The following is a 25,200-nucleotide window of genomic DNA, read 5'->3' as shown; positions in this document are numbered from 1 at the left end:
TTATAGCGACATCGAACGTTTTAGAGCCATGTATTGATGATGTCATATGGAGCCAACTTGGGCATGGCAAGATAGGTATCAAGCATAGGAATGCTGCGTAGTGAGCCTTGTCTTAATAGTTGTCCCCACAAGAAACTCCATCTTCATTGCTCTTAAATACATCAAATCTAGGGAAAAGAGTTCATTAATTTTTCAGACAGAGGTTTTTTTTTTCTATGATTCCATGGGCAACAATTAGTGGAGCATAGGAGTTCTATAATAATGGTCATCAAACATAAAAAAGGAAAATGCAGGAATGATGAGCTCAAGGTAGTATGAGATAATGCCCATGGGCTTTTCACCAAAATAAGAAGGAATTAAAGATAAAGGACTTGAAATTGTTGATACATGGTTGCGCATGTATGAAGAGATACATGCATGAGTACAAAATAAGCAAGCATAAGTAGGCATCAGCGAAAATTGGCATCATTATGCGATAATTGCCTGTTATATATATTGGAGCATGGTGATGAATGAATTCACATAATTACTCTTGAGAATGGAGATATCCTAGCAGTATTACTACAAGGTGCCAAGAAGGAACAATTGAGTCACACTCAAAGTGGTGGTTGAAGCATAAATCATATATCAAAAGACAAACATAGTTAGTTACTATTAGAATTGCATGTGCACGAACCGAGTTCAAATTGTGATAGACTAAGCATCTTTCTTGATATGCCCTGGAATCGACCACTGTGCATGTGGAAGACTGGCTAATCAAAACTTTCCACGAAGCCTCCAATCTGTTGGTCAGGATCTGCCACTTGGTAAGCTTAAGAAACACGCAGGCAATCCTTTGAATTTCAAAATCTCGGCACAGCTGACAGCACCTCAATCACGATTGTAGGTGGTTTCCCAACTTGCAGTTGCAAAATGTACGAGGCATAATGCGCATATGAAGCGATTGCTCGTGATCTTTGGACATGCAGTTGCCTAGCAAGCATGGCCGACCCATGTGCCCGAATTTTTCGACGATAGGCATCGGCTTCGCCTATACACTTCACTCTCAAAAGGACCTTACAGGTAAGTGCTCTAAAGCTCTGACATACCATCATGTTGTTGCTCTCGAAAACCTCCATTGTTCTTTGAGTATTGACTTAGGCATCAGAGAGTTACCTACTGGATACTTTTCGAAAAAGAGGAATTCTTCGTCTTTACTGTTTCAAGCCGAGCTCGACAACGGATCAGGAACCCCACACACGATCTCAACCTCCCAGCATGGCTTCGAGTGTGTTGTCGTTCTACACAGCTCCAGTAGCTAACCATCGAGCATTCAGAAACCTTTCTCGCTTGGTGCCTTGGCCGAACTGATTCTTAGTGGCACACTTCTTTTCAAAGAAGAAGAAAGAAAGGAACGAAGGAACAAAAAATATGCAAGCCAAGTTCAACAAATTAGAAGCAGCCTGAAATCCCACTGGCTTCTGACGGTAGAACCGACAGATTTGTTTTCCCATAGATGATGTCCCCGTCATAATGCCATTAGATCCAGAATTAGGATTTCTTTAGATTCATGTTGCTATCCAACTCTCTTAAACAATTCACTAACATGTATGAGCTTACTACGTTGTTAAAGTCTCCTGATGGTTGCGTGAGAAACATGGTAGATATTAGAGAGCGATCGCATCGTGCAGCTAATAGGCTACCAACCTCAAAAAATAAGACATCAAAACACTCATCATTACGCACTCAGCTGCCCTCCAGTCAACAGCCATTCATCCGTGGGACCCACCTAATGAACAATTGATGATATAACCGAGCAAAACTAAAGTGGAACATAATTAAAGAGGCCATGCAATAAAAACAAAAATAAGAAATCACAGGGCATCGATTTTTTTTTATTTTGTGAAAATATAAATTTTATGGGAGGGTTTGGATTTTTTTAAGAAAAATAAACCAAGCTAGTATAAACACATCGATGGAAACTAGAAATAGAAATGAAAAATTTAACAACATATCGGGAAGATTTGTTGAAGAATCTCATAATGTTGATCCTGTGTGATTAGCCACATGAGATATCATCTATTCAGCTGCACCTTTAGCTTCCATATGTGTGTGTGTATATGTATATATGAGAAATTTTAAAAGAAAGCAATGTGTGCAACAATCGCCAGAAATTTTGGAAAAAAAAGGATGGAATCTGATTTCAGTGAGCGGTGGATGAGGCTATGAATCTCAACTTACTACTAAGGCATGCAATTATTTGTGTCATAAACATCGCTTGCTCTCGTGCACATGCTAACCTTAGGTCATTTTTCTCCTTATCATTTATGTTCCCTCATATACTTGCACTTAGACATCAATTATTGAGTTCTGCAATCACTCAGTCAAAAGAGAGTGATCCCAGACATAGCTTCCAAATCCTAAAATTAGAGGATGATAAGTGGATCTCCAGTTTGATATTATCTTGGTGTGGATTGATTACTGAATCAGTACACAGGGGAAGGTCCCAAACAGTACGAAGAGAAAGAGAATAACCCGTGATCTAGCCGATGGAAGTTAGGCTGGTGCCTTTGGATACGTGTGTTTCACAAGCTTGGGCCTCCCTCGTTTTACGGCATCAATGGTGTTTTTTTGTGCATGGATTGATGGCAACGGACGCATGACAAGGTAGGAAACAAAAAGGCATTCATCTTTATATCCTTGCAGTTGATATGTTAGCCACTTAGCCTACACGAAGCATTACACTGACGTGGAGATAGCACAATTTTCGTCCATGGCTCACATGAGAGCATGAGGGACAATTATTGGCTATGAAGCCCCACCACATGAGAGAGATCTTTAAATTCCTTTGATGACCATCTTAAGAGTTAAGAGTATGCATGCGCTATGTGGTGCATCTCATATTATAGAAGCTAGGAGGTATATGAAGGATTCAAAGCGACATATGATGCAAAAGTTTGAAAATTGTTTTGAGTCCTCAATGAATGTGGATCATGCGCTTAGAGAAAAAGTGGGATTCCCGACGACCGAAGAAAGAAAGAAGAACGAAGAGATGGATGGATGGGGATATTTAAAGCCAGGAGGATTCCTTGCAAATAAGTTTGAAGCAAAACATTTTTCCAAACACCTTCTTCTTCTTCTTCTTTTTTGCTGAAAAAAAAAACCTTCACTCCTAATGAATAATGGCAGATCATGAGTTGCATGGTGCACAAAAATAGAACCAACGTTAAATGTGAACACCATTCCCATATACAATGCATCTTAAAGCTTGATTTTTCCTTCAAATAAGCATTTACAGTATCGGGTCTAAGACAAAAAAACTTCACTCCCAATGAGTAATGGCAGATCATGGGATGCATGGTGCAAGAGAATAGAACCAACTTTAAATGTGAACACCATTCCCATATACCATGCCACCACACCAATTAAGTGGCCCATAGGACTTTTATCCCCAAGTCAGAAACGCTAGCTTGTTCCTTTTTGCTGGTTACAAACAAGTAATGCCCAAAGCAAGCCTTTTGTTTCTTGCCTCCTTGTTACTTATGCCAAGCCTTCCTGCTCTCCCTCTTACCATGAAACAGTGTAATCTTTGTCTTCAAATGTCTCTTTAACATTTTCTTCGTCCTATTCCAAGATATCAGTTTTCCATGAGAAAAAAACACCTCTCTAGTCTCCAGGCAATGCAAAACACATGCGTCCTCCCTTCACGAGCTAACATTGCACCACCCACTTTTCCTGTTCCCAAGACAGATACAGCCAACCGCAACATGGGTTGATAGATTTTGTTTTACCGACAGCGAATCATATGAGATAGAGCATCAGAGAAAAAGCCCATTTGCCTTTCACCATAGAAATGGAAGAGTGGAAATCTAAAAGAATTAAACCAGTGAAACAAAACAGCAAGGGCTCGTTTGATTCGCGGGAAAAGAATGGGGGAAAGTGTGGTCAACAGAAAAGTAATGAGATGCCTCTTGTTTGGTTGGAGTTTTCAAAGGAGAGAGAAGGGAAAGTTGTATTCCCATGGAAATGTGATTCCCACATTTCATGGGAAAGTCTTTCCCATGAGAAACATGGGAAAGTAACTTTCCCATGAGGCGGGAATCACTCCATTTTTACTTTTTTCCAAAAAGTCCCTTCAGCATTAAAGAAGTATTAAAGAGGCATTAAAAACCTAATTTTTATTAAGGGCATAATAGGAATTATATATAACTTTCCTAGGAAAGTGGATGGCCAACCAAACATAAGCACCTTGAAAATTTGTCACTTTTCCATGGTCAACCAAACATGCCAAAAGTACTTTCCTAGGCATCCTCTTCCTAGGAATTTATTTCCCAGGAATCATATTCCTAGGAAGGAAAATGCTTCCCGCGAACCAAACGAGCCCCAATAGAAATTCTCGCGAGCTCATTCCTCCAATATCTTTCAGTTGGGATCCACACCCTTTCGATGGGCTTCTCGGAATGTTCTTTCAATCCTTTTGATGTATATAACCTTTGAAAATCTCCGGGAGTTGTTTTACCAGCACAGATGGATGTAACTGGCAAAAAACTGCAGTCTTTGATGCAAGAGATGTGGAGAAAAAGGAACATGGCAACTGTGACATGCTTGCTTTCAGTTTGTCGAAAAAGCCATAGATTGGCTGCACTGGATAGCATATTTCATTATGGCGTATTACTTGGTCGCTAGAATCTTTCACTGCATTCTTTGAGTTTGCCTTCCCCAGCCAACTGCATCATTTGTATTATACAATGTGGTATCAACAAAAAAAGGGATCAGACTCTTTTCAAGTTTATGCCATCTGGAGACCATGCTCTGATTTCAGGGAGCTTTTTAGCTTAAATGTTGCCCGCCGGAGCTTGGACCTGTATATGCTACTCTTCAAATAATTCTCCTCACCTTCAAGGGAAATCACATTTTGGCTCGTTTCATGTACACCATTACTCCAATACCAGTCAGTATGATTGCACCTGACACAATCCCAGTTTACAGAGATGACCATCCTCTTCTTTGGATGATTGTGAGATCCGACTTCGATCTTGCGGCTTCCTTCTTGGTACCAGAGTCATCGGTACCAGAGTCATCGACATGCAGTCTTAAAACCTGAAAATAAGCAAACAATGACAGCTGAACTGAATAAGACCCATTACCGATCTCACCAAGAACATCACATCCAAAAGTAACAGGTAAACATTGATCATTTTTGAAGAGTTGCAGTTCATGTATTACAGAACACAACATTTGCAGCATCTTTGAAATTCATAGATCTGCTGGTGCAGGACCAGAACACTCCACATATGATATGGGGCCGTGCTTCCTACAGTCATCTAGCTGTGATCATATCACTACAAATGACAGTGTAGGGCTTTTAGAAGAAGAAAAACACTAGCGATGTTTTTAGAAGCAAAATTGAAAATTTTTAACTTTTCTTTTTAAACATGAAAATTGGGCTAATTGTGTCGAAGATGGTCTCATTTACAAAGGTCACATACAGATGATGTCCCCAAGTCATGTGTCTCCTTGGAGGAGAAAAGCAACATTGGTAGGATGCACCCTAAGAGCATCCAAAAGATGCATTAATTCTGTCAATGAAGGTCATGTTCACAAACGTCACACATGTATGCTATCTTAATGACCCCAGTCTTAAGGAAACCAACAATACTTGACACATCTAAGTATCCACAAAGCTGGACAAACTGTGTCAATGATGGCCTCATTACAAGGTTCACAAATGTATGCTCCCTGTGCCATTCCAGCTCTGTCAAGGACCGCTACGTTGGTATGGTACATCTAATAGTATCCTAGAAGCGTACAGAAGCCATTGTCCCTATCTACAAGCCAATTGCTTCATACGGATATACCAGCTAACAAAAGTAGTCTATTCCAAGGGGAAAAAGATTCCAGCATTTGCTTGCCCTGCAGATGATAGAGTTGAATAACTGTGTTGATGCATGTCAGTGTTGGCATGGTCAGACAAAAACAGTACTAATAGCGATAGCCACACCCATAGCAGAATCATGTTGGATCACAATAACCTATACATATAATCCATTCCTAACTCACCATTCCTTATATGATGCACAACACAACACACAGAACACAGCCTGATATAAGGCACTGATTTAATTTTTTCTTAATAATGAAAGCAATTTAATTCTTGGATAAATGCTAGACTAAAACACAATCCAACCAAACATCTTGAAGAAGTTTCTGCTTATAGGGAAGGGGGGGGGGGGGGGTGGTGCATGTGGCCCTTCGCTCGTAAATTCAACTACTTAGGTGTTAACACTGTTTCTTCAGGGTTGTGCCTGAGAAACATTTGATATTTTCGCACTTCTCTTTATCCTAGTTTAGAAAGAAAAGCAAATGAAAGAATCACCTTCCATCCAGCTAATCGGGCATGGTTCACAGCTCCAATGAGATCATTATCTGTATCCATAAGTACTCTGTCACCTTCATCATCTTCGTACTGCATGAAACAGAACGGTTAAAATGCAATTTCTAGCAAATGTATCCATGTCTGCAACAGAGCAACATGAATGTAACCTCACCAAGAGTTGAATTTTGTCTCTGTCAGTGCCAAACCCTATTTTTGCATTATAGCAGATACAAGCTCAGCTAAACTCTCTATACCTATAATGAGAAAATAGTCATAAATTGGAACAAGTTTTTAAATACCAGCGCCAAACCCATACCATTTTTCCATCAAACAGTCCAGCATTTGTATGGTATTGCTACCAAATGATGTGTACCAAAACTAAAAATATCAAAATGAATGAAAAACTATCAATACCGACTGGTATAATCTGCATCAGGGTTCGCCGTCTCGATACCAGATCCCATACTGGTGCATTCTATTACTGTGTCGGTACATTCGGTACAAGGGTCAGTTTGGCACACCGACACCCAGTATGCCTCCTGTACCGCATTATCGGTTCAGTACCAAAATGGTACAATACGGTCTGGCACCGACTGATACGGCAAATTGTGGTCTGCATAGTATCATCAATATGAATTTGTATAGACCAGTATAGATTGATACGATCATTACATACCAGTACAGATGATTACAGTGTCTTGGCACCTGTACCAGTGACGGTTTCACATTGGAACAATATGGTACCATTGATATCTTCCCATTTTAATAATATTTGAATCCATGCATTGGTACCTCATCATGATATTTTGAGGATGAATACAAAAAGTAACTTTCTTAATATCATACTAACAACAATTGAATCTATGTACACGTCCCTTCCGGTCTTCAAACTTAAAAGCAAACGAGTTTCCACGACCAAGAGGGGGTACAAATACTTCCTATTTTCCATGCACTCTGGCGTCATCAATGCAGACAGTTCACTGCAGACAAACAATTTTCAGAGGCATTAAGCATGCTGGTCAGCAAAACATAACATGAAAAACAAGACAAGGCACCTTTGTTTTTCGGATTCCTCATTTGGTGGCTCCAGAGCAAAAGCAGAATTCCAAAACTTCTGCATCATCATGCTTGCCACATCATTTACAACTTCACCACCTCCTGCAACCTTCAAGAAGCAAATAAAGAATTAAGAAAAAAATACTGATATGCTGATGCATAAGTTCAGGTAAACATTGAATCAATCCAATATCGTGGTTCAATGCACATTGTTCATGATCAAATACATAAAATCCATCTTAATACAAAAAAGACTGTGATCTGGACTCTGGAATGGTTTGACATGATCCACATGTAGATGTGATCTAGTGGGAATCTAGCCTTTTCACTAAGCTATAAAATTCAGTGTTGTATGTGTCAATCAGAGCAAAATGAGCCAAATATGTAAGGAATAGTCGGATAGCAACATGCTGAAAGGCATCATGTGGCAGAAGCGTGAATGCCCTGCGATCCACCACGCAGCAATACCATATACAGTACTGCAACTTTAAATACATTATCCTCACAATCAATGAATTCTTGCAGCATCACATATCTCAGTGCCTACGAGACGTAAAGGAGCGCCAAAAGGCTGGTCAATTTAATATACAGAATCATAGAAAGTTATTTCATCATGAGTAAATCTTAACCCCAACCTTGTAATTTGAAAGAAATTGGCAGAACTAGTTTACATTGTGAACACATACATATTCCAGAGCAATCCTTGAAAATTCAAAAAATGCATGACTCAGGTAAAACCGTAAAAGCATTTCAATTATGATTAATCTCACCATGGAAATTGCTGCATGAGTCAGTTGCAAAACATCCAAACAAGCAGCAATTTGGCCATCTGTCTGAGAAGTTGCGTTAGTTGACTGAAGGCAACGAGATTTCCTGTCCACTATAACATTACTTACGTCTATCCAGCACTGGAAGATGCAAGATTTTTCCATCATGCATTATATGCAGTGCATCAAGAATTGTTGTATCCACTGTCGCGCATTCGGGGTCTGCAGTCATTACCTACAAAATAATCAAAATGACATGTAACATATCACAAAAACTAATGAGAAAAGAAATTACAAAAACTCATGAGAAAAGAAATGTTTCAGAATAACCATACAGAAATTATGTCATGAAGAAACATTATATATGCATACTTGGATATCAGTATCAAGACTCAGTGTCTAGGACACTTCAATGATATTGCTGGTAGTATACCATTACCATATTAGATATCTATTTCCACAGTGTTGTATAAGCATTGATGATTTATGTGTTCCAATTAGAATAAAATAATTTAACAATGTAGAAAAGAAATTGCTAATTATCATCAAAGGGGCATGGCAACAATTAGCAAACTATGGATGCCTACAAAGTACCAACGTAAAAAAGAGAAGTTACCAAGGTATATCATACTGCACCAAACTGGACAGTACGGATCGTACCATACTGTACCTTATCAATTCGGTACTGGTACAATCGGCTCCCGTACCGATACAGTGACAAGGTGGCACTGGTACGGGGCCTGGTACCGAAACATCGGACCTTGGAAGTTACAACTTTCAGCAATGCGGAATGTTCAGAATACTCCGAACTCTCATAGTAACCATGACGACCATGACATTCATAATGATAGGATGATAGTGATATGTAGGAAAAAAGCAATAGCGGTGTTAAGTATGGTAAGACCCAAGCAACTATTATCTATTCTAGCTCGAAGAGGGTACTTCATACTACGTTAGGACAAAGAGGACCATTGAAACTATAGTCTTATGAGGTGGGAGTGAATATATGACTCAATTTAAGGGCGACATCACATAAGTGACATAACCAACCAACCTTGACAACAATTGATGGACTAGGAGCACAAAAGCTCATGATTACCTAAATGGATCCATGGCAAAGATTGAAGTATTGTGTCCCAATGGCATGCCAACCTACCCATAGCAAGTACATCCTGTGCAGTGCCAATTCCAGTGCCTGGCATGCTTGGACCACACTGCCATGATATCATCCCAAGTACTTACATGTAGTTGGGACCATGCTAGTGCTGCAAGCCAATAAGGCACTAGCATAATACATAATATGCCATGCCATATCGAACATTGATTGTAATAATAGATGATGGTAAGAATAAAAGAAAACCCTAAAATAATATAGAAGCTAAAGCAAGACAGAGAGAAGCTCACTAGCACCTAAGATAGAAGACTGTGAGTGATGAATAAATAAGAAAATGTTAGAATTACATGAAAAAAAGAAGTATGCATGTTGTCTCTCTCTCCTCTAGTATGACATTTCTATAAAAGACTCTGATTGGCTTATATTGTTCACAAACATGGCACATATATTAATAGCTTTGCTCATGTGTAATTATTTAAATAGTTGTCATACATTTATTTACATTATCACCCTAAGCCATCTGCCAATAATGGAGAGAAGTCTAAGGTTTTAAACTACTAATACATTAGGCATTTGGGCTACCAGTTGGCAAACAACTAGCAAGGTAAGGGCAGACCAAGGTAATTTGATCTTGATTAGGGAAGAATAAGTAAAAGATAACAAATGCAGAGAAAGCATATTGACGTTTTTTTTTTTTTTTTTGCAGGGGGACATAATGAAGTTTGCAAATACCAAGAGAATAGAGAGAGAATAAAAAAAGGCCGAACCAACCAAACCCAGTTGCTCGGACCCTACCAAATTGAACCAAAGTCGACCTAGGATGGTTCAATCTATAAAGTTGTCGATTCAGCCTCTATAAAATTGTCCCCCCCCCCCCCCCGCCCCGCGGACAACTTCTCTCAAAGACCGATGATGCCATAGCTCCTTAACCTCTCCACTCTCTCTTCCTCCCCCCAGAGGGGTCCTCTCGATCGTGCCCTAATCTCGAAGTCCTGACCGTGCCCCAGCTCCTTCGAGTCGCTCTCTCTCGATGCCAGCCACCACCGACGAGGTAAGCCCCCCCACCTCACTGTCTCTCTCCTCCCTCTCTCCCCTCTCCAGCAACGACCATCAACCCCCTTCGACCCCTCTTTCCCTCCCTCCCTCTCCCCCCCTCCCTCTCCCTCCCTCCATGGTGGACCCCTCTCTCTCCCCTTCTCCCTCTCCTTTTCCATCTCCCCCACTCCCTCTCACTCTCCTTGGTTCGGTACGCATCGGATCGGCACAATACGGGCCCGCATCACACTAAATCGGTTACCAACTGGTAATGACCACCAGTACCAGTTCAGTAGACCTTAGGGAGATAATATGAGACACGAATTGTAAGGAAAAGGGACAATAAGAACATTAGAATAAATCTGAGGAACCATTCTCAATCAAAGAAAGATACAAGAAGAAGCATGCATGCAGTGACAACATAGACCTAGAAATACTATTTTTATAAAGAAAATGGTGGGAGATACATGTCCATGCAAAAAAAAAGAAGAATTAAGAGGGGAAAGAAAATGCTCTAAACAGATAAACTAGAAACATCCAAATAAATTCTTATGCATGTGTTATAGCATGAATTAACAGAATTAATTTTAAACATTGATAGCCGTAATGCTATACATGTGTTATCCATATGTTTTTGCAACATTGGCATGTCCGCATTGCACAATTGACATCCAGATGCCGATGCCTTATACAGCAATGAGACTTTAAAGACTTAATCACAATGCACTTTACTGCATCAAGCTTTTCCAAAGCAAATCACCATATTCAATCAAAGTAAATGAAACCTTCATGCAGAAGCCATTCACTGAGAAAATATTCTGATAGTAACTTGTTAATGGATATCACAAATCTGCATGCACAACTAAAACCTATAGCTACTTAATTTTCTGTATGCTACCCTAGAAGTTAGCGTGTGAATATATTGAACAGACCGGCAGCATCTGCTGCACATGCCTAGTTTGGAGAAAGGCCACATGTATCTTTGGATCCATATGGAATTTGATTAATGTGGATGAGGGTATCATATCTTACTATTATAAAACCTTTTAAATTGCCACATATCTATCCATAAAAAATTACATTTGCAATCAGCATAAAAAACATGTAGATACGGCATTTGGTGTATTTTCTCTCAATGTCTTTAACATAATATGGTAATTTAATTGGTAGCATTCGAGATCTATATCCTTCCAGCAGAACAACCTAAAAATTCATAATTCAAGAAACCTGGCCAAGTTATTCCAACTGAACAGGAAAAGAAATATGAAATAAAAAAGTTCTTCGTGCATAATATGGGTACGTCAAAAGAATGAAGTCTCCAAAGAGTCAGTTCTTGTAGCATATATTAACTTGCATCCAGAATAATGCCATACTATAGTTAAATAAAAATGATTAACAAATGATCTAATTCAAATTAAATATCCAAAATGACCCATCAGCTTATTGTGTGTGAAGATGACCCACATCCATGTGTCCAAAGAAGAGTTGCAGACATGTTGGTACGTAAAACTCAAGAAGAAGAGGTTGCTATCATCTAACCAGCTAATGTGAAAGACCCCCTCGTTATTTGAAAGGTCTTAAATTATGAAGCATTAACAAGATGGTACAAGATTTGCAAACAAAGTGATAGGTCTTATTTACATATGTCAGTATATGCGTTCAATGGGTACTTGTTTAAAAAGACTGACCTTTTTACTGTTTTTGCTGACATTTGAAGTATTTATCTTAATCAATTCCACAGATTGTGTAATAGTATATACTGAAATTCCTTAGTGTTCCTCCAAAAAAAAAAAAAAAAATCCATTTCCTATGTATTCCTACAATTAGAGGTTAATCAACAGATACAACAATGCATAAAGCTTGATACAAAAGCACAATGATGATTATCGCTCTGTTAGATGTCAGGATGTTGAGTAAACATTTAAGCAAGAATGTTTGAACCAGATTACTCTGGTAGGCCTTTAGTTAGATTAAGATTATCTAGAAAAGCATCGAGCATTCAAAAGCAAGTTGCCCATGTGAGCATACACGTGGATTTTGTCAGTGTAATTGAAACTTCTGAACAAATATCGTACACTGATAGATAAGAAAACTCAAGGAAAAATTGAAATTTTGCCGAATACATAATTATCCCACTTGCTCAAGATGTAACAATGTAAAATGAGTTTCACATAAAGAAACCTTCTCCACTAGAGTCAACTCAGGAGGAAGATTCTGAGCCACTACTCGCATGAGTACGTCCTTTGAGCTGCAGAATATTGCAATGAAGCAAATTAGTTATTATTTAACAAGGATGGCAATCAGAAGGCTTCTTGACTGACAAGTTTACAGCAAATGAGCTTCCAAAACACAAATCATTCAAAGCAAAAAAAAAAAAAAAACGTTAGAATCCCTTGAGGTTTGTTCCAGTCACAATGATCACTGAATTAACTCGAAGTTCACGCATCTTTTTGGAGGCAACATATACAGGATCCGAAGGAGATACCACTGCAACTCTGTGAATGGAGGTAGTTACAAAACCGAAAACAATAACTTGTATTTTTTTTACTAATTATAGTATTAGAAGCATCACCAAGAAGCAAGTAACTGGCACATAGATCTTGACCATACTTATTGTTTTCTGTGATGATAGTTGATAAAGAAGGCTTAATCATCAGGTCTCGAAGAGTGTCTATGAAAGCATAAGGAGCTGCAGCCAGGAACAATACTTGACATAAATAATCTGAACAGGACACCCACCAATTATATTAACAAATATTAAGTGAAAACAAGAATAGCAGTTTTTGCCGCTCAAAACTATAAGGCTTTTACATACATATTTAGTGCGATCTTAAGAGCATCCAGAATCTAAGGAGAACATGAAGCTAAGGGTTCTATTTTGGATCATATTTTAGAGTTAATGTTATTCCTTAACCCATATAACTATCATGCATGATGTTCTATTTTTGCTTAAATGATTGCTTAGTTCTTGTAATTCAGTTTGGCATGTCAACAAAGTAAAAGTAACCTGTAGTTGGAAATGATATGTTCTTGACAATTCAGGTTCCTGTCTTGTTTCTAAATATACCCAATCATTTTCCCTTTTTTTGAAATACATGGTTCCATGTGAGTTTAGAAGATAAAATATCAACAAAGATCCAATCCAGTGATCCAGAAAAGAAGTGATAATACAAAAGTGACTGAACAAGTAATGACCTGGCAAGTTGCTTCCCCATTGACATTCAACCCCTTCCACAGCAGCTGCTATGGCACTGCCTTGCTCTGCAGCCTTTTCCATTCTCAATATAGCATCATAGAGGCACTTTGTAATGTCTAGCATGGCAATAACTTCACCATTGTCTACGACAGGAAGGTGCCTAAATTTGCCTAACAAAGATAAATAAATAAGTCATAATGGAAAACCTTTTGTAACAACAGAAGAAAAATGATCATGCATTAATACAAGACATTAGTTTGTCAATTAAAAACTTAAATGATTTGCTGAAATTGGTAAAAAGAGGAGAAAAACATAAAGATATGTAAGTAACACCACAAGTTTATAACATAACTACATAAATAATGTTAGCATATCACCTGATAAACATGCAATCACATAAAATTGATGACATGCCAATTGAAGATATATTTTGACTGCAACTTGTCTAGAAATTTTAGACCTTTTACCTTTTGTTTAGAATATAGAGAAGCATAAGATATAATTTTCTTTTAGTAAGGTAGAATTTTTTTTTTTTTTTGCAGTTTATGTATATGACGTTAACAAACAGAGGCAGAGAAAGACCTTACATGTTAAGGGGTCAAAAGAAAAACAAAGAAGAACTGAGATATCAACCAGGCCACCCCGCCTTTATGCAAAGAATTCTTTCAAAGTTCTACAGCTCTATTTGGACAGTAAACAAGACATTTATATCCTTAGTAACTTCAAATATTTCAAAAGGTTTATTATGTATGTAGTTACATGCAAAGGTCAGATACATCATTCAAGTAATCCATCTCTGGTTATTAGATCTATTACTCTCAGGTTTTCTTCCTACTTCTAGGAAATGAGTGAAAAGGAAAAAATAAAGATACTTTGGCCATGTCTCACAATGCACTCTCACAGTGCACATATTTTTCATGCTTGCCAATATTTTTCATGCTTGTTAGACAATTATCTACAAAGTCTTCCATGTCTTGCATTGTTTACCAGGATTTTCCAGGTGCCTAATCAGTTTGATTGCCTAAAACTAGAACTCCCTGCCAAATTCCTTCCAACCTCGTAAATACATAAGGACCACTGTAACTAATATAAAAAGTGGCTCAGGTTGGTTGCTAGGATAGGTAACCGACATAACAGTTCTCATGCAAAAAGTGAGCATTATCACCGGTTGGATGAATCATGAATCTTACCAAGATGTAGATGAAAACAGGTTCTCTCTGAACACTGAAAAAAGTTCATATCCTAATCCTACTTTAAGCATATCATTGCACCATCCACGCAATTTGAGAGAGAATTCTCTTCTAAGCAAACATGCCAAGTTGTTTTTCCGTCCCTACACAATCCTAATCAAAGACCCACCATATTCCTATGTGGAATGACCTAGCTACCATAAACTTTATTTTCTTGTCGAGAAAATGAAACAATCAAACAGCAGTTCTTTCTTGAAATCCACATTTCCTCCCATGAAGTGAGTGCCGACTGCCTGTTACTATTAACATAAAGTATCAGAAATTGCATTCCTAGTTCTCTACAAAGATGGCTCTAGCAGCATCTATCTGTATGGTGTTTGTTTTTTTTTCTCTCTTTTTTTTCGTTTTGTGGGGTGGGGTAGGGGGGTGGGTTGGCACTGATTAGATGTGTGTCTTCTTCAGCCAATGAATCAGAACTGAAACATTTCCATTTCATAGTCACTCAACTAAAGTAAGACGTTCTGCAATCTCACATGGTAACATAATCCACAGCAATACCAATAGCAGATACCAGAACGTAAGCTCTTCTTTTTCACAAAAAAAAAAGAAGAAGAAAGAGCACTTAAAAAAAAAATCTTGAGCAAACTAACCTTGGACCATCTTCTGCAATGCCTCAATAGCCAGAGTATCCGCCATGACAAACACAGGATTCCTAGTCATAATCTTTGAAACAATTGTCTGCTCTGGCCTCAAACCCACCGCTATAACCCTCGTTGATACATCCTATCCACCCAAAGACCAGAAAGCTCCACGCAATTAGTCATTCTTGAACCAAAGAAAGCATAAAACCCATTAAAAGATCCAACTTTATCCCCAAGAAAGGGGGAAAAATCATTAAAACAACCTTACCCGTAACAATCCCGGACAGAAGCCCATTAGCATCCATTAGCAGAACAGAATCCACCCTCCAGGCAGCCATCCTCCGGCATGCATCGGAGACGGTCGTTCCCTCGGGTGTGGTAAGAGCTTTCGACAGCCTCAGCTTCCTCACCGTCCTCTCCCCACTGCTCCACCTCCACAAGCCAATCAAAACATCACAGAAAAAGACACGATCAAGAAGAAAGGAGTCGACTTTCTTCCGAGGTTAGCTTGGGAGACGTCGGCTTGGCGGGGTTCCCGTTCCAGTTGGCGGCGGCGGCGCCGCCCTCGTTCTCCGAGGTGGAGGTCCTCCTGCCAGCCGACGGGTCAAGTCGTGCGGCCAGGTGGCTCCTCCACGGGGCAGCGACGGCGCGGGTGCTCATGCTGGAGCTCCGACTAGGGTTTTCTCCTCTTCTCTTCTCTCCTCTCCGCTCCTCTGTCCTCTCGAACTCCACCGCCTTCCGCCGTCAGCTTTGTTTCCCACACGATTCCCAGCAGTCTGGATTTCGAAGTATTGGATCCCTAGTTATAAATCACGTAGATATTTGATGGAAGGTGGCGTGGAAATTACTGAAACCACTCCAAGGCCTGGCTACGTGGTAACTCATGCGAACTGGAAACTTCGAATGCCATGGGGAGAGTCGAAGCTAATTTGAGACATTTGACTACGGTTTGTTTTGTTAAAGAAAGCAACAAAAGATTTTGGAAGCGTTTTCTTCTTATTCTTTTTTTTTTCAACGAGTCACACAAGACGAGTTTGAATGCAGCCAGCACCATCAAAAAAAAATAAAAAGATATATAATGGGTCAGGCATAGAAGCATGGCCTATCCAAATAAAACCTCCAAAATAGTGGACATTAAAAAAAGGCAATCCAGTCAATAGCACTATTTGCCTTCTTATATACATGCATAGCCTGATAAAAACCCCACTCTTCCAAAATTCTGCAGATGTCGAAGAGCAGCAGTTGTCCCTCAGTAGCACACCCCGAATCCTTAATTCACTCAATCATTGTAGCTGAGTCCTTCTCGAAGAGAATGCGATTCGTACCCAGCACACATTTTGCATGGATAACCTTTCTATACAGCTATGAGCTCGGAAATGAAAGGTTGACGGCACAAAGCATTGCTTGGTTAAAACGAACAAAAAGAATGTGAGAGCAAAGAGGGCCGGACAAAGACCAACCACCAAGCTATGTCTTTAGGATAACGGTTCCTTTTGTGGGGTGCCCGTAGATCAATTGTTTTGTGGTCCAAGGTGCATTAGCCAAATGTTAAGAGACCCAAATCTATTACCAAAATGTTTTCTTCCATTATTTAGTTTACCATGGCGGAGGGGAACATACTTCTCATGCCACCAGGCAAGCCAACAATGCATTAGTATGGTGTTAGGCAAGCATATTTTCATGGTTGGTGTTTAATGTGTCTTGACATGTATATATTATTACAACCAAGTAGTGTCTGATTGATCTAAGGGAGTTTGTTGTGTATCTTCAGACCTTGTGATTGCAATAGTAGCTACCAGAAATCTTCTAGTTTTTAACTTACAAGTAAAACTTGCCAACTCCAATGTTTTCAGAAACAAAAAGGAGAAAATTTAGGATATAACTCAAATCTAGAATCTTTGAGTTTTAAACAAAAAGATATGATCGTTAGGATAATATCTTTTTGCCAACTCCATGGCCAGACCAATAGTTTTAAACCTACAATTTTTTAACTTATTTAATAACAACCTTGCAGCATGCTTTCATATGTAAGCTTGGAGTATATTAGACAAGAATCCCAGTCACTGATGGCTACCGTCGGATGCATTTAATATGTCAATACTGGTTTTGTACAAAATTAGACAACCTATGGTATACCATTTAGAAAATACTACTTCATTGATTCATCTATGCATGACAAATCACATGAAACAAGTACATGCTCACAAAGGCATAAAAACAAGTGTTTATATACCTTCCATAACTTCTTGGAAGAAACAACCAAAGGCAAAACGAAGGGCAGCAACAGTGCTCCTTGCCCTAAAAATGGCCATATGGACTTCTGCCTACTTTCATCTGAGTCCGCTAATGGCTGTGGCCTTTGACATCATGGAAGCAGCAGCTTAGCCATTATCCTAAACAAAACCATATAAAAATTAGCTCGTCACATCTTATTGGTTTTGGGTCCATGTTGAAGTTAGAGAAGGGACAAAAATATTTCGAGTCTAAAGGCCATCAACCATTCTACATGACTTGCTAGAATGCACTATTTGCACCTCCAATTCCTTCCTAGCTAAGAGGATGGAAGTTAGATTTTAATTGGAATTAGTCCTAAAAAAAAGGATAAAATGGATATAGGATTGAGAGTAGAGATCGTCCCGTCTTAATCTCAAAAAATAAAAATAAAAAATAAAACTCTCTCTCTTGGTGCAAATATATTCGATGCATATAAGAAACTCTATAATTGTCGATGGTATAAGTGGTAGGAGAAAATTTCATAATGATTGAAAAAAAATTGCCCATATCAAAAATCAAATTCGAGTTTTTCTTTTATTAGAAAAGGGGATTTTGCACATAAAAGAGAGACCAAAACCAATGTTTTGAATAGTACATACCTGTTACGGATAGCTTCCAACCAAAATCTTTATTAACTTTTGTAGCTGATATAACGTCCATTAATTATCTCAGAAAACATTTTCTAATGCTTTTTAATATTAAAATAACTAGTAACACAATAGATGTTATAATGGTATTATGATGGGAAATAACAAACAATATCTAAAAAAGTAGTTGTATTATCTTTTCCTTATTTTTTATTAATAAATAATATATTTTTTGGATAGTAATCACATTCAGAGGGAATTTTGAGGGAAAAAAGGAAATTTTTTTTAAAAAAAAGCTAACTAAGAAATACGAGCAAGTATAATGGTCATTATTTATGTTATAATGACCCTTTATAATAGAAAATAAGGAAAAATAACAGAACATAATAGCCATTATATTTTTTAATATTATATATCTCAACAATGTAATAGGAGGTGGCCAAAACCATTATAATGGTTATAATATCGTTATTTAATACCATAAAAACTGCGTCAACAAAATTCAGGCTTTATAATTCATCATATACAGTTGTAGTCTCATGTCTGTAAATGAATCTTACATGCTTATCCAATGCATCGTGTCAACAGAAATATACAGATTGACTTTAATTATTTATGAATAAGAGGAGCTTTCTGAACTTCCTATATGGTAACATCGCTTTCTTATTTATGTGAACGTCAACCACATCCATCAAGGTATTTTAAAATATGTTAAGTGACAAGAAAGGCTTTAAACAAAGCATGCACCACCTCATCATCTTATTTCAAATTGATGCGTCAAGTTAGCACAGAATTAATGGATGATACAGAACTTATGACCGAGTACCTAACACCAGCATCAGGTTCATAATGAGCTTACAAACTGTTCTGCTGCATCTATAAACACAAAAAGCTTTTTTGTGGATTCAGACAAACTTCATGGAAATGCTCATAACATTCAGATGCAAAACATGAGCTCTTTGTCATGCTAGACTATCAGCTGCAATCCACAAATCCCAGTCATAAAGTTTTACTTTTTCTTAACCCATTCACCATGATGGCTAGGAGGTACCGCATGTCATAGCTTGTATGAGACCGCAGTTCCAGTTTGCCCTTTATCCAAATATACAGAAGTAATTTACTTTTCAGCTGGTCATACGAACTGAAATATTTGTGGTCGATAGTTCATATAAAATCTTTCTCAGCTTAAGTATATGCAATTTATCAGGATAAAGTGAAGGATGCTATTGATACTATATAAGCACTCAGGAACAGCCAAAACTGGAACATCTTAAACCTTTTGAATGCGTGAACAAAATCTCTGATACAATAGTAATATTTTTATTACCCAACCAGATGTAAAAGATACACTTAATTACTTTTTAACTCTGTGTCAAATGTTAATGGAATATTATTTAGCCTGTTCTTGATTTGATGGGGTGGATGCCATTTGTTGAGTTGGATGGCTTACATCTGCACTGCTAACAATTTTCTTTGCTGCCATCTCTCTTTGTAACATAGCCTGCTCGTTCATGGCCTTCAGCATCTCCTTCATTTGCTTTTCTTCTTTCTCAAGTTGCATATCCATTATGATCTCTGCGTTCTTATCAATTGGTTTGAAGTACTCTTCGATTGCAGCTTCCTGCAGCAGAACAAAAGTTGGAAGCATTAGTGCTGCGGCCATCAAATTGACAAAAGCAACCATCCCTCTAAAATGAAGTCAACTTTATAAATTCCCTCCAGAATGTCATTGCTTTTTGAGAGAGGGGTGACACGCCTAACAGAATGAGATTCCAACCAAAATTCTTGTTTTCCCGTGCTACCCATCATAAATAGCTTTCATAGCCAATCAACATTAGTCATTCACCATTATGGTTGAAAGAACTCCGAAGAGGCTAAATTTATGATTTTTATTTCTTAGGCAAAAGGTGCTCGGGTTGCCCAGTGTACAAGCTAACATTATAAATCTAGCCAGAAGCTTGTATGTTTTGTTACCAGAGAGGATTATATAATAAAGGGGCACCCACAAAAAAGCTTGACCAGAACATGTCTTTTAGTCAAGAAGCCATGTCCAGTTATTTTGGCTTATCTGAAAGTTATTCTTCAACAGTTTCAAGAACTAACACATGGATGCTTTACCTCTATTCATTGGCACAAAATCATGCTCTTGTTTTTCTACATCTTGCATCTTGTTTTCTCCTTTTCTTGTGATTCCCCTTTTCAGTTAGACTAGGTCTTCTATGACCAATGAATACATAGACATGCTCCATTTTCAATCCATTCAAAAACTAGGGAAGAAGTACATGATAGAGTCTTTATAATTATAGATAGTTGGATAATATCAGTCATGTATGCCTAATAACCACCATACTTGTGCCTTCATACATTGTTCCTATTCCGTACATTATGGTTTGGTTTCTCTATAGCTGTTTTATCTTTTTTTTGTTTAATAAGATATGATATTGTTTGTCGCTGGTAATGTGGAGGCATAACTAATAATTTTCATACTTTTTATCTAATACATCTAACATGCTCACTGTAGGTACTACTATTGCTCTTCCAGCTAGAATGTTATCCAAAATTCTTTAAAAAAATTACAAGTGCATTAAATATTAAGTTTTGCACTTCCGTGAGTATGAGAGGAACAGTATACTCTATCTCTTGATGCTTCACACATACATTTAAGTAGAGGTAAATCATGCAAATATTCAAGACCATAGGTATTTTGAGATGGACTTACTGTTTCTTCCAGCTGACGATTGAGTGCTTGCATCTGCTCAACCATGCAACGAACCTCTGACAAGATAGCCTGTTCTGGAATCCGTCTCAACTCTTGCTTCCTAGCTTGTACCTAAACAAATAAAACAAAAAAAAAGTCCTAAAGCAGGTGTGAATGCATATTTCAAATTCATAACAAGGATAACTATATCATAGATATGAAAGACTTCATGTAGAATTAACCCAACATGCCAACATCAGTCCAAGGCTCTTCAAAGAGTAATAAACGAAAACTAATAAACAAATTAAAAATGATAAAAATTGGTGGATCTTGTGCAATGAACTAATAAATGTCACAACAAATGGACATTTATCTATTCAAGGTCACTCACATTGTTTTAATTCAGAATTCTCCCCAAGCCTGTCTTGCTTTAAACTCCATGAGTGCATTACTTAAGGTCTACATAATACATGGAAGAAGATTTGGTATGGTGAAGTATATGAAATTATCATGACAATCCTATACCGGCCTTTGAACTTCTGATATACATGATTTTTAATATTTTTCTTTCCTTATTTTAACCTAATTAATTATCAACATTGGGCAATTCACCCTCTTCATTTAATCATGGTTCAGTGACCATGTTGACCTAAAACTAACAGCACAAGCACTTTCTCTCCAGCAGTGGATGTACAACCTGTTAGCATGAAAAGATATGCTGTCTGGTCCGTTACTGAATCTCCATAGGAATTTCTGAAGCCATCCTAATTGCTTAGCTTTCACACGGGTCCCATCCGTGAATTTGAATACAGCTTTGAAGGTCAGGTCTTCAGGATCTATGTGCCCCATCATATGCTCTTCCTAGAATCAGGATATTCAAAGGATTTGATTTTACAAAATATTCTCTGTGGAAGCTTCCATCTCACTTCTAGTCTATGCACTTCTCCAACAATGAATACCAGCACTTTATCCGAACCCCTTCTAATTCTCATTGTGCTTTTGCAGAAACTTTATGACAACTACAGGCCAAATTATCAGTTTCAACACTCTCCCTAACTTTAGACAAATTTGGCCAAACGGTTCCCGAAGGATGCTCCTATACTCTTATCGCCCATCAAGTTCCTCTAGAAAATGATATTCCATAGATATATTAATAAGAATACATGCCAATCTATTAATGCATGAAGCTATATACATATGCATAAGTACTCCCTGCAGAAAAAGGGATGTACCCCACAAAGAATAAGCAAAGCCACAATTCGTGCAAAAAGCAGTAATTGCGTGTCTTTGTGCGTGCTTGATATGCCCCTGTAGAAAACAACATTCAATATAAAAGTTATAATGGTTATTGTAATAGGACATAAAGTATGCATCTAAACACAAAATATACACATGCATAAGCACAAACATATACATACATATGCATGCATATATGAAGTAGTATATACTGCTTGTATTAAACGTCTATCTATTTAAAATATAATCAAACTAGAAAATGATGCAGAGAATGGATGCAATGTATGTACATCATGACAAACACTAGCTGTTATATATCTATCCGACAAATGATAAAAAACCTTCTCAATACGCTGTTGGAGTTGTATTCTGTAGGCTCTAATCCTTCTTTCTTCGTATCCCGAGAGCACCCTGACCATAAACCATGCTTTCCTTCCAAATTGCAACAATTTATCCATAGCAGATAACTATATGAAATGCAAAGATTTTTCCTGCAGAAGAATATACAACAGGATGAATTCAACTCAAACCAAATCTGGAAAAAGAGAACCACTAGTAAATCTAGAAAGTAACAATGCCGTCGAGACAACTCTAAGGATTCACATAAAATTAGGCGAAATAATTTAGCATTATGGCGGCGATTGCTACGAAAAAGCTCTTTCTTTTTCTTACCTCAAATTGGGAACTTGGCCTGCGGAAATTAGGATTTAGTACATAAAAACAGAGGCATAAGTGATTATAAAAGATTGGAGTAGATAAAAATTAAGGAATTAGGGATTCGAAGGAGACGAGCTTTGGATTATGACATCTATATAGCGCTAAAGGAAACTGGCTTAGATTATGTGATCTAATCTACGAAGGGATCCGGGGTTCGGCTTACCGGCTCTTCTTCTCCGCCGCGAAGAGAGAAGCGCGGCCCCGACGCCAGGAGAGGGTTCCCGGTGGAGGGCGTGACTCGTGAGATCGATGACAGGCGATCTTCTCCGGCGGCGTGGAGGTCGTTGGGGTCGCGAGGGGGCGAGAGGGCTCCGGCGAAGGCGGCGGCGGCCACGGGTGGCCGGGGGGGGGGGGAGAGAGAGAGAGAGAGACGGGAGGAAGGAGCGCGGATGGCTCGGGCGGCGGGGTTTGGGTTTTTTCCAGCCCAGTCCTAGACCAAATAAGAACATTATACTCCAGCCCAGAAGAACGAGCCGAGAAAAGATAATATTGGGCCAGGCCCGTTCTAAATAATTTTGGGCCAGGCCCGAGTCCTGAATGTTAGTGGAGGGTGGGGTGGAGGAGGACAGGGTAGTGGGGGAAATGGCAAGGTTTTGAAGGGTGATTTTGTGAGTTACCTTGGCTTGGTGGTAGATGTGGAGATGAACCCAGATATTTGTTCATCTTGGTAAAACATAAGATGCTAAGAAACATTTTATAAGAACTTAAGCATCAAGATGTTGTATATGTCAATATTAAGCCACCAGTCAATGTGAAAAAAACTAAGGTATTCCTCCTTTTATAATCTTACATGAGTAAAGGATGAAGAGTTCTTTGTGAAAAACTATTTTTGTGATTTCTTTTTACAAAAGTTTTAAGTTGATTTATATATATAATCTAGGTCGGAGTTCTTTGCTTGTTACGGATTATCATTCATGGCGATCTAGAGTGAATAATTTAAGTGAAGAGTAGCTTATAGATTTGCTTAAATAGGATGCTCCATTAGATCATAGAGAGCTACAACACTTGGAGCAGCCAACTTGTATTGTCTACTTGTTATTTGCTATGCATGTAATATGAGCTACGAGTATGAGTGAGCATTGAATGTGGATAGAGGTAGGGTTCGGGTGCATAACTTGCCATTCTAAACTATGAGATTGAAACATATTCCGCACACTCAATGCTGCAAAAATGAGAACTATTGACATAAAATCAAGATGGAGCTAGATCTTCTTTCTATCAATAAGGTTGGAATGATAAAATAAACTTTAATTGTTTGATTTGCCAATTACCAACTTTGTAAACAGATTATCCATAATTTAATAGCATAGTCTTCTACCATGCAGTAAATATGTGAAATCACATGCACAGTTAATTTAATTGAGAGAAAAATCCTCACTTCTAAGAGTTTAATGTTAACCAAACTTCATACAATCCAAAATTTCAAACTGAGTATTAACCATACTTCCAAGAGTTTATGGAAACCGATTAGTCATATGATATTGTAGGAAATAGATAAAAGTCTTATTTGTTCAGATCTTACAAAAAGTCTGTTTTTACTGTCTCTATTTGTCAGTGATTTCCAAAAACATATCCTCATCCTTTCACATATAGTGCCTGTTCTTTCTTGTACAATATAATTATCCTGTAACACACTAACAAAAAGCTATGATTTATTGGTATGGGAGTACGTAAATCTAGTACTGAAAATTTCATGCATGAGCAAAAAAGAGGAGAATGTGATGATTAGTGTTAAGATCTAACGGAGTTAAGAAAGTAGTCTGTTCCCCTCTCAAGCACAATAGAGGCCATGCTCTTTCTTTCTTTCTTTTAAAGAGTTGGGATTGGTAGAAATTAATCTAGCTAAATAGGATGCAGTAAAAGTTTGTTGCAGGAGTGTCAATACAAGATATTTCATCAACTTAGCTAATTAGGACCTTGAGACTTTTTTGTCTAGACTGCATTGTTAATTATCCTCATAAATTAATGAATTATCAATTTTTATTTAAATAAAGCTAGTGTGCACTTTCTGCGTCCTTGAGATTGTTTGAATGTATATTGGAAGAGAAAAAAATTAAAAATAAAAGGTATAAAGCAAACAACTTTTTTTCTTTCTCGATTAGACTAGAATTTTACATGCGTACTATATATGAGGAAAAAACATTGACAAAAATTATGACTTTAAAAAAGCCATGCATCTAAACCTTCTCCCGCTCCTCTTTGGGAGTTAAAAGTTATGTTAGACTTTTTTAAATCAAAGAATTTAAGATATAGTCGACTGCTGGTGCTAGGGTTGGATTTTGATTTTTTGGACTATGGTGTGGAGAGGAGGAAAAAAAAACTTTCACTTTTAAA

The 25,200-nt window shown here is 38.0% G+C and overlaps 1 protein-coding gene and 1 pseudogene across 2 annotated transcripts; both read right to left on the bottom strand.

The window, feature by feature from the left end:
- Nucleotides 1–4,551: 4,551 nt before the first annotated feature.
- On the bottom strand, nucleotides 4,552–16,288 carry LOC103703206 (CBS domain-containing protein CBSCBSPB3-like; annotated as a pseudogene). Its single transcript, XR_015972645.2, has 14 exons — nucleotides 15,863–16,288; nucleotides 15,618–15,786; nucleotides 15,364–15,496; nucleotides 13,523–13,693; nucleotides 12,938–13,016; nucleotides 12,710–12,822; nucleotides 12,509–12,575; nucleotides 8,308–8,413; nucleotides 8,182–8,240; nucleotides 7,411–7,520; nucleotides 7,206–7,335; nucleotides 6,528–6,609; nucleotides 6,356–6,445; nucleotides 4,552–5,079 (listed from the first exon to the last, which is right to left on the bottom strand). The product of XR_015972645.2 is annotated as a CBS domain-containing protein CBSCBSPB3-like (transcript).
- A 3,177-nt stretch (nucleotides 16,289–19,465) lies between these two features.
- LOC103703207 (uncharacterized) lies at nucleotides 19,466–23,276 on the bottom strand. The gene is made up of 4 exons (XM_088709982.2): nucleotides 23,030–23,276; nucleotides 22,491–22,640; nucleotides 20,935–21,045; nucleotides 19,466–19,836 (listed from the first exon to the last, which is right to left on the bottom strand). The coding sequence occupies exons 2-4, from the start codon at nucleotides 22,605–22,607 to the stop codon at nucleotides 19,606–19,608; spliced, it is 459 nt and encodes a 152-aa protein (XP_088566108.2). The 5' UTR covers nucleotides 22,608–22,640; nucleotides 23,030–23,276; the 3' UTR covers nucleotides 19,466–19,605.
- Between the last annotated feature and the right edge of the window lie 1,924 nt (nucleotides 23,277–25,200).

Source organism: Phoenix dactylifera, chromosome 13 (assembly GCF_051530095.1).
Source record: "Phoenix dactylifera cultivar Ajwa chromosome 13, Ajwa_hap1_PhDact_Kaust_v1.1, whole genome shotgun sequence".
In the NCBI taxonomy this organism is placed as follows: domain Eukaryota; kingdom Viridiplantae; phylum Streptophyta; class Magnoliopsida; order Arecales; family Arecaceae; genus Phoenix; species Phoenix dactylifera.
The sequence above is the reverse complement of the archived record's forward strand: the minus strand, read 5'-3'. Positions and strand labels throughout refer to the sequence as shown.